This window comes from Podarcis bocagei, assembly GCF_964188305.1.
Source record: "Podarcis bocagei genome assembly, chromosome: 8".
Lineage (NCBI taxonomy): Eukaryota > Metazoa > Chordata > Lepidosauria > Squamata > Lacertidae > Podarcis > Podarcis bocagei.
Window position 1 is genome coordinate 67,574,187 of NC_138133.1, and position 10,634 is coordinate 67,584,820.

The window sequence follows — 10,634 nt, forward strand, 5'->3', positions numbered from 1 at the left end:
TCATGCTGGCCACATGACCTGGAAAGCTGTCTGTGCACAAACGCCAGCTCCCTCAGCCTGAAAGTGAGACGAGCACCGCAACTCCATAGTCGCCTTTGACTGGACTTAACTGTCCAGGGGTCCTTTACCTTTACCATTTCAATTAGGTATGTATTTATGTATGTATGAGCGGTGGTTCTGGGGAACACTTAAAAAGGAGAGGCAAATTACAGACAACCAAGGCAAACTCTTTCCATTTAGTCTGTCGAAAGAGTTTCTCAGTTTTATTAGGGTAGAAAGGACCAGCATTTGGTAGGACTAAAACTGCAAGTGATAATGGCATATCAGGGTGTAAAAACTATGCCATCAATGAGTTTTAGAGAACACTACATGTGCACACGTGCATGCAGGATTACAAAACATTTGTAACCTTTAAACATTTTAACCTTTAAAGCCCTATACGGCCTAGGACCCTCGTACCTACGGGACCGCCTCTCCTGGTATGCCCCACAGAGAAACCTACGGTCTGCAAATAATAACATCCTCAAGGTCCCAGGCCTCAGAGAGGTTAGGCTGGCCTCAACTAGAGCCAGGGCCTTCTCGGCTGCGGCTCCAACCTGGTGGAATGCTCTGTCACAAGAGACTAGGGCCCTGCGGGACTTGACATCTTTCCGCAAGGCCTGCAAGACAGAGTTGTTCCGCCAGGCCTTTGGTCAGGGCGCAGCTTGACTCCCTCCTCTGGCAACCTGCGCAGAATTTTGTTTAATCGGTTGCCATCAATTTGATTTTAACTAATTTTTATAATGAAATATTTTTAGAATGTGTTATTATTTGACTGTTTATTTGATTGTTGTTAGCCGCCCTGAGCCCGGCTTAGCTGGGGAGGGCGGGATATAAATAAAATTTATTATTATTATTATTATTATTATTATTATTATTATTATTATTATTATATTATTATTATTATTATTATTATTATTTGGTGGGAGGGGGGAAGGAAACTAATCCTTTAAATTTCTTGACCGCACCTATTTTTCTCTTTCAGTTGTTGGGATTCCCATCAGCCCAAGTCAGTATAGCCACTAGTCAGGGATTATGGGCATTTGATTTAAACATCTGGATGGCACCAGCCTGGCTACACCTGAGCTAAAATAACCCCTGCCAAGAGAGAGAGAAAACTGGTGGCAAAGCAGAGGGAGGGGAGTTCAGGTCCTGCTTTCAGACTTCCCATAGGAATCTAGTCAGGCATTGAGAGACTAAGATGCTGCACTAGATGAGTCATTGAGCTGACCCAGCAGACTCTCCTTACATTCTGAAAGGGTTGAGACCCCTTTTTCTTCCCAACCATTCTTTGCTCTAGATCTCTTTATACACTTTGTCTGAATTTGCCTCACCCAAAGTAAAGTGCTGCTACCTTTGAATTCAGTTTCGGCCACAGTCTTTCAAGGAAGAATTAAATAAACCCACAAATTATCTTCTGCAAGTTTTATTCAATTGCTCTCATTATGCCTCACCAGATTAAGACAATGGGGTATATGGTGCTGCACTTAGTAAGATTTCCCTTAAGGGGCCTTTCTGGTGGGGAAATCTTCCATTTTACAGCAATTTTGTAATTCAACAGAATTCTGTCCTCTTCATTTAGAAGTTTTCTCTTTCTATGCTGAGGACAGAAAAATAGTTCACTACAGAAAGGAACTGGAATTGGGGAAGCCCTTGAACTGCCTACTGCTGGTAGGAGACAAACTTTACCTTGGAATTGCAAATTCAGATGCCCCTGTTTCTAAGGCATAAAATTGGAGCATTCGGTGAACCAGAATTAGTTTCTTCTAACTCTTGAAACATTTTGCTACAGTTACTCTGTAACTGCTATGTTGATGAGTTAATCTGTATTCTTAAGTATGTTTCAAAACATAGCCAGATTATGTGTACTTCTAGTCTTGGGAAATGGTATGCCTTTTAAAAGAGAATCTGGGTAGATTAATTTTGTATTTAGCACACGGAGGCATGTAGAGCTTATGAAAGTAATCAACAGATGGGGAACTGGAGATGTCGACAACAGCCAGCTTGCACCACAGAGCACATTTGTGCATAATCAAGAAGCAAGGAGGAGAGCCTCATTAGTCGCTTGTACCTCTGCTTTGCCAGCTTTTGCTGTAGAATCTGAAGGGAGGACTCCGTTCACTTGCTCTTTGACAGATCTATGAGCCCCAGGGGCCACCTGCAGCTCAGCGATCACAAACCTCATACTTCTTTATTTCACACTAGCAATCTGATTCTCCAAAGGATAAAAGTGCTTTCCTGTAGTTTATAGAAAAAGGAGTTATATTATACAACATAGTTTATGAACTATTGCACGTGGACGTGTGTGTGTACAGTGCTTTTTTTCTAAAAAAATGTTTAGGGGTACTCTCATTTTCCTTCTCATATTGAAATACTGCTCCTCAATGAGGCCAAACTTAAATTCACAAAATGTTTAGGGGTATGCATACCCCTGCATCCCCCCAGAAAAAAAGCACTGTGTGTGTATATATATAATATGAATGAGAGAACAAATCAGTATTATTTATTTTCTGCCCATCACCAGAAGGTCCTAGGGCAGGTTACAGCAATATAAAACACAGCATTAAAACAGTTTAAAACACATTACAATCACAACTAAAGTTTTATAACATATCAAGTATCAAAGGCCGGGGTAAAGAAGCCACAACACAAGGGCTACATCCAGTGCCAGATTTACGTATAAGCTAAACAAGCTATAGCTTAGGGCCCCACTCTCTTGGCCCCCCCCAAAAAAAAATTAAAGGAAAAAACACTGGATGTACATTTCCAAAATATAAGTTAAAAAAATAAAATAAAACCTACATACTGCAACAGTGTTTTGTGTTGGCTCCTATGATGTAAGTAATGGGCCCCACCTGCTAGTCTGCTCCCTAAAATATCACTGTTTTGTTCATATAAATTAGGTAAAGGTAAAGGTACCCCCGACCATTAGGTCCAGTCGCAGACGACTCTTGGGTTGTGGCACTCATCTCACTCTATAGGCCGAGGGAGCCGGTGTTTGTCTGCAGACAGCTTCTGGGTCATGTGGCCAGCATGACTAAGCCACTTCTGGCGAACCAGAGCAGCGCACGGAAACGCCGTTTACCTTCCCGCCGGAGTGGTACCTATTTATCTACTTGCAATTACCATATAACGTATATTCAACACAAAAAACAATGGCAATTTGTTGTTGACAAAAAGCAGCTGGACATATAAAGGGCCCCATTACTGTCAGTAGCCTAGGGCCTCATCAAACCTAAATCCGGACCTGGCTACATCTGTAGCAGGTGGTATATGTGCCTCCATATGTAGAGTACAAAAGGAACTTTTACTCCAGAAGTGTGCTCAGGACTGTATACTTTAGTAATTCAGCATGGCTAAAGTATACTAGGTATGCCTTAGTAATTCAAAAAATAAATCCAAGTGACTAATTCAGGTTAAATGAGGCAATTGCTTTTATTTAAAGATTGGCAAGAAACACAAATTCCAAAAGCATCTATTAATGCAGCGTTTCATTTGTTTGGGTAGACACGATAGGGATTACGTAATCCCTATCTAGTGTTGCTGCTGCTGAATACTTAAGTGTGTCTGCATTCCCACCTCTAGAGACAAGAGGCGATGATGGCTATATAGTCATTCTGCAGATGGGCATCCCTTTTAAGAAATGAATCAGAAGAACAGAAACAAACAGCAAAGGTTGTTGCTTATCTACCCATCCAGCTGCAGGAAACATCTGTATTATGACAAAAAGAATTACTCAAACAGCTGGAATGAAGATCACAGATCACCATGTTAGTATGCAATGAAGCTGAAAAGACTTGAACCAATTCCTTGCAATTTAGGAGAAAGGATTCCAAGTAGATTTGGTAATGTTTATTTTAGGTGGATGAATATTAAGTGAGGAAAGATTTACATGAGATTTCTCCCCACCCAGATTTTCTCAGCAGACCCCTACCTGAACAAAATAATTTAAAACTTAAAAGAAAACATTTTTCTGAAGTGCATTGCAGCAGCAGCTATTTCTTTTCCCACTCTTCTCTTTCAAGTCTTTCACGGATGACTTCTTTCAGATATGGCTCAAGATAATGTTTGTCCTAAAAAAAAAGAAAGTTAAGGATATTGGACATTTCATACCGGCATCTTTTTGTAAGAGCAGTAACATGGATTATCTGATACTTCACCACCATTTTAGGAACAGAGCAGGCAGACCTAAATGTAAAATGCTTAATCCATAATTCACCAACTGGTCTTTCCTGCTACATTATTACTTGTAGAGTCATTTCCCTAAATTTGTGTGATTAGTACATGCATCTGCCCTACGAAACATCTTATCAGTTACCAAAAGTGTCATACAGAATCAGCCTAACTTTTGAGTCTTGCGTTTAAACATGTTTACAATTAAGCCCTGAAATAAGTCAAGTGCCTGTTAAGAAATTTTTCACCACCAAAAATCAAGAGCTTTGAGGGTGCTACTGACTCTAACAAATTTATCATAGCACAAATTTCCATTGACTAGAAGACTAGTTCATGAAGGCTTATGGCATAATACTTGTTAGTCTTTAACTTGCTACTGGATTTGTGTTTGCTGCAGCTAGATTTGCAAATAACACTGATACACCTCTAGACATCTTTCACTCAGTATAGTGGTACCTCTGGTTACGTACTTAATTCGTTCCGGAGGTCCGTTCTTAACCTGAAACTGTTCTTAACCTGAAGCACCACTTTAGCTAATGGGGCCTCCCGCTGCTGTGCAATTTCTGTTCTCATCCTGAAGCAAAGTTCTTAACCCGAGGTATTATTTCTGGGTTAGCATAGTCTGTAACCTGAAGCGTATGTAACCTGAGGTACCACTGTATTGTACAGTGGTACCTCGGGTTACAGATGCTTCAGGTTACAGACTCCGCTAACCCAGAAATAGTACCTCGGGTTAAGAACTTTGCTTCAGGATGAGAACAGAAAACGGCAGTGGCGCTCAGGCAGTGGGAGGCCCCATTAGCTAAAGTGGTACCTCAGGTTAAGAACAGTTTCAGGTTAAGAACGGACCTCCAGAACGAATTAAGTTATTAACCCAAGGTACCACTGTACTAGTTGTTAGCCAGCAATGATCTCAATTTCACTGTCTTCTCCTCTGTAAAAGCATGCCCAAGCTGCAGGTCAAGCTGTTGGTGGCTAGGCTATGTGACGTTAAAGGTTTTGGTTACCCTGCAATTTTGCCCCATATGCCTTTTTTTTTTTTTTACTTTTTCTTATATAAGTAATGGGTGGCATCACTGGTATGGGATGAAAAACTGTCTGAGGCAAGCACGCCCTTTACCCCTGGTGATCCCAATGCTTGGTGTGAAAAGATTTTGTCCCTTAACAACTGTGATCTATATTACAACTATCTTACTTTGTTTTACAGATTCTTATGGGGCAGATTGTGACAAAGCTTGACTTTCTCTACACAACACTGCCCTTGGATTCTATATTTTGATCATGCTCAACTATGACAGAACAGAGAACCATTTAAAAAAACATATATGGAGATAGAATTATAACCCCTCCTGCAAGACTCAAGGTAGATAATACTACAGGTCATGTATAAAGTACCTGAAGGTTTATGCACTATTAAGTTTCATAAAATTAGGTTTTACTGCGCCAAACCTGACAAACAGCAGATTAATAATGAGAGAAATATATCCTCCCAAAGCAAGACGTGATCAGCAGGGAAGACTTGATTTCTATAGATAATTTGTCCCAGCCACATTATGTTCGAAGATGAATTCGGTTATCACAATCACATGCAAGTTTCTGGCTGTGATCTAGATCTGTTGGTTCTTTTGGCAAACTGCTCACAGAGCCCATTTCCACTCATGTGCTGTGAGTGAAAGGTGTGAGTGTTCCCTTATCTCCTCCTCCCAGCCATGTTTTTGCTGAAGGTTAACAGAGTAGGTTTTCTGCAAGTTGTATTCCCCTCAAAGTTCTGAACTGAGCCACGAACATTCCATCCACCCAGAAACTAATCTACAGCCTTAGATTAGCATCACAAGAGTTAACCAATACTCAACTCAATTCATCAAAGTAATAAACAATATTATGAACAGACACCATTCAGTAGTTTAAAGTCATACTTAAGTCAGTCATGCTTTAATACAATGGAAATCAATGGGACTTAAGTCATGATAAATAACTTATTTGATTTCAATGGGACTAAATCATGACTTAGTTTGGACAAATCCAGTATCTTATGTTGTCTGACAAGGAAACAATGATGTGGGATGGAAAATTTCCCACTACTGCACTTTTTCTGTGGAAAGTTTTCCATTTCTAAAAAATGCATCATTTCATAGTTGGTTACAATGAATGGCTATACCAGCAAAATTGGGCAGTTTCAAATTATAATTAACCCTTTTTATGCATTTATTCTCAGGAAGTGTGCATGTATAATTCTCTCTCTCACACACACCTACTTATAAACCGAAGTGTTAATTAAAATCCAACTATACTTTTTGAATATGCTAAGCTACATCCTAATTGAGTCTTTAGGGCACTGGAAGATTTGATACAAAGATTTCCAGAAAACTCCTATTAATGGGAGAACATAATATTTATGCTGAACATAATATTTATGCTAGCTTACAACCAGCCTTCCCTAGAAAACTGGGTTGACTCTTATTATATGGGCATGCAACCATACCTCTTCATATTTTATCCACTGTTCTTTCGGAAGTATTTGTTGCCTCATGGACAAGTCCAACGCTCTCTTGATACGAAATAATCTGTCATTACGTACATCTTCAGGAAGTCTCCTTATCGCTTCTTTCACATCTTCATTTTCATACACTGTATCATCTCGCATAAGTCCTGTAGCAGAAAGATGTTTCTCATGTTAACACAAATGACAGCTGAACATCAGTAGAGATTTTAAAAAAAACAACAACAACTTTTTTTTGGTAGGAGTATCAAGACCAATGGCATCTCTCTTCACTAGCTCTAGAAATTAATTTTTAGCAGCTTATTAGCTCCAAGTGCCTGGAAACATGTATTTTAGATGAATGTCCATAACTCACAGAACATCCCACTGATAAAGCTGCAGACTCCAAAGCAGTAAATATACACCCAAGTCAGGCCACTAACCAAGAAATGATAGCTCGACCTGCTCCAGACCATTGTGAAGCCATACATAGGCTATTGCAGGCAAGAATATTGCTGGCAGTAGCATGTGCCCTTGCTGCACTTTCAGCGGCACCCCACGCCCTGCCAGAAGTGCTTTGCCAGTCATCAATAGTTTTATTACTCATGCTAGTTACAAATTAGGTAGCTGATACTTGAAACCCAATGAAATTAACTTTCATAGATTTTAGGCAACCCTGTATCAGGTATAAATAATAATTTTTTTATCATCATCATCATGTGTTATAAGTTGCCCAGAGTGGCTGAGGAAACCCAGCCAGATGGGCGGGGTATAAATATTATTATTAATTATTATTATTATTAGATCAAAATCCAGTTTACAGAGAAGGCAATCAGTTCACAGGGAGGGGATAACCAAAGATGTTAAGGTCTTGGGTAGTACTAAGCAATGACTTTTGCTACTGTTTACTTGTGTTCCTCTTCTTCTTTGGGGATACTGACAATTATAGTAGGTAGCAAGCAGGACAAACTTTGCTACCAAGTTAGGTTTAGGCTAGGCTATTGTAGGGCTTGGAAGCAAGCAGCCTTGTTCCTGTAACAGCTAACAAATTTTACCATAAGGAAATTAAGAAGCTAAAGTTCCACCCACATAAACTGGAATATTTGGCACTTTTTATCATAGTCATATGACAACATCTGGTTGGTCAACTGACAAACCTAAACCACCCACACCTGTATTAGATTTTGATATATATTTTACTATTGTTCATGATCGAAAACAGGGACAGCCAACTTCTGTATTCTCAAAGGCCACTGGTTTACCCAGATTTATTTAAAACTGTCCCTTTTCTTTTCTGCAAAAAACCCCATGTGGATAATAAAAATTAACACACTCAGTCACAACACCAAGAAGAAGAATCCAAAGAAAAATACTAGCAGAAAGTGGACAAAATGCAAGATAATTCTCCCCCCACAACAAACAGACTCTTCTTAGTCAGGTTCCAAACCAAACAACTTCAACAGTAAAGGGCTTCACAGTTACAGAGTACATACACTTCCAACACCTACCAATTTTGTTGAATCCAGCTGCATTGTAATACCATTTGCGAATACTATCAAGGAGACGACCGCTGGCTGCAGCTGGAAGTATTAATGACCACCGTTAGTTCAAGAGTATAACTGGTAGAGGCATTTATTCAGACACAAAGAATCTACAGTATTTTAGTTTGCTTTTATAAACATGCAACATTTGTAATAAACAGAAAGTAGGAACAACAGTTTGGATGCTGTGCACTTGTCAACGGGATGTAAAAACACAATGCTACTCAAAATATTCATAAAACAGCTATGCAACAGCAGATGAGATGAACGTTTGCTCAGTTATCAGCCCCACCACCTGCACCCACCATCTACTGTGCATTAGCATCTATGCAACAATAAACAAATCAGCCTCAATTGCAAGCAGTGTCACTTCATAGCTTTTCTCAAAACAATAAGCATTTTAACATGTTTAGTGCCTTCAAGAATTACTACCCCTTTGATCAGGGGTCAGCAACCTTTTTCAGCCGTGGGCCGATCTACCGTCCCTCAGACCATGTGGTGGGCCGGACTATATTTTTTAAAAAATATATGAACGAATTCCTATGCCCCAAAAATAACCCAGAGATGCATTTTAAATAAAAGCACACATTCTACTCATGTAAAAACACCAGGCAGGCCCCACAAATAACCCAGAGATGCATTTTAAAGAAAAGGACACATTCTACTCATGTAAAAACACGCTGATTCCCAGACCGTCCGTGGGCCAGATTGAGAAGGCGATTGGGCAGCATCTGGCCCAAGGGCCTTAGGTTGCCTTTGATAGTTGACAGTATATGGCTAGATTCATAATTAACATTGTAGTACGTGCACTGCAAACAGTGTTCGAAACTCCCATTGTTCTAGGTGCATTTTGTGACAGGGAATTTCATTAGTGTGAGCAGTTTCTGAGCTCTGAGTGCAGTACTGCACCTAAGATTTCAGATTAAAACTGCAGAGTGGAAGGAAAGGAGAACCTTTTTCTGCCTCCCCACTTCCATCTACTCTCTGAAGACTGGAGAAGAGATGCTCTTAAGAATATTAGGAGGGTGGGCAGGGGAAGGACTAGACTATGTGAAAAATGAACATAGTATTTTAGCTGCAGTTCATTCATTTTCAGTTTTGTATTATTGTTATTTTAAAAAGTGTGCCTAGACACTTCATTGCGGCGCCCATAACCTAGGTTTATGATGCTATTTAGCTCCTAGCTTTCTAACACTGACTGCAAGCTGGGGAGGAGACACATTCAGAAGGATGCATTGTGTTGCAATTCACAAGCTAAAGGAGACTGACAGGTGTGCTACTTGCTGCTGTCCTAGAGGGCCGTTTGCCACATGTTTGTTTCAAGAGACAAGGGTGGCCAAAATGAAACTCCCCAATGAGCTTTTCATTCATCTACTCTTTGCTTCCTGCATACCCTTTGATTACTTAGAATGAGGGTCCTCGTGGGATAATTACAAATTGCTACTGGTGCACAGAACGAAGCCTGACTATAAACAACTAAATCAAGCTTTTCAGGCAGCAAGAAGATTCGCCTACTAACCTTTTGCTGGTTATGTGGATAGCAAGAAGGGGGGAGGGCAATGAGGCGGACCTCAAAGCAGCACGTGAATAAGGGTCCCACAAGAGTAACACCCTTCGCTACGGAAACTCTTAATATTGCCTGCGTTGAACGCGATGTGGCTTACTTCTGAGTATGCCCTTAAAGGATTACACCATGGGTAGGCAAACTAAGGCCCAGGGGCTGGATCCAGCCCAATCACCTTCTAAATCCGGCCCATGGACGGTCTGGGAATCAGCATGTTTTTACTTGAGTAGAATGTGTCCTTTTATTTAAAATGCATTTCTGGGTTATTTGTGGGGCCTGCCTGGTGTTTTTACACGAGTAGAATGTGTGATTTTATTTAAAATGTATCTCTGGGTTATTTGTGGGGCATTGGAATTCATTCATTTTTTTCTTCTTTAAAATATAGTCCGGCCCCCCACAAGGTCTGAGGGACAGTGGACCGGCCCCCTGCTGAAAAAGTTTGCTGGCCCCTGATTACACTATGGAAAAACCCACAACCGCTTGGAACGACAAGAGTTAACAGAAGGCGCCCCGTGTCCTCTCCGTCCCCACCAGGCAATCATAACCTCTCGCACACGCCCCGTGCATTGCCACACAAGCGCTGGCGATCCCCCTCGACCATTTTCTTTCACCGGGAAGCTTCCCGCCCGCCTCCCTCCCCGCTGCAGCCCCTTCACCACCGACTCTTCCCCTCTGCTCACTCACCCGGTGCCCTCGCCGCCATCTTGACGACCTCTGAGGAAACGCGCACGCGCGCCGGCGTTCGGGAAAAGCCCACATTCCCCCTTTCAGATCACGTGCTCGCAACCCGCCTACCAACCCACCGCGCTCCCTGTTCTGTCACGTGGGTTGCGCGCGC

General features: G+C 41.1%; 1 protein-coding gene across 1 annotated transcript; it reads right to left on the bottom strand.

The window, feature by feature from the left end:
• Window positions 1-3,455: 3,455 nt before the first annotated feature.
• UQCRB (ubiquinol-cytochrome c reductase binding protein) lies at window positions 3,456-10,567 on the bottom strand. Its single transcript, XM_081205311.1, has 4 exons — window positions 10,481-10,567; window positions 8,200-8,271; window positions 6,695-6,861; window positions 3,456-4,112 (listed from the first exon to the last, which is right to left on the bottom strand). The coding sequence occupies exons 1-4, from the start codon at window positions 10,497-10,499 to the stop codon at window positions 4,035-4,037; spliced, it is 336 nt and encodes a 111-aa protein (XP_081061437.1). The 5' UTR covers window positions 10,500-10,567; the 3' UTR covers window positions 3,456-4,034.
• Between the last annotated feature and the right edge of the window lie 67 nt (window positions 10,568-10,634).

Bases quoted from the DNA above. Each gene is read 5' to 3' on its own strand.
- UQCRB (XM_081205311.1), bottom strand. The intron at 6,862-8,199 runs GTAGGTGTTGGA...TTTCTGCTACAG, and splicing joins AGCTGGATTCAACAAAATTG to GACTTATGCGAGATGATACA. The intron at 4,113-6,694 runs GTATGGTTGCAT...CTTTTTTTTTAG, and splicing joins AGTGGATAAAATATGAAGAG to GACAAACATTATCTTGAGCC.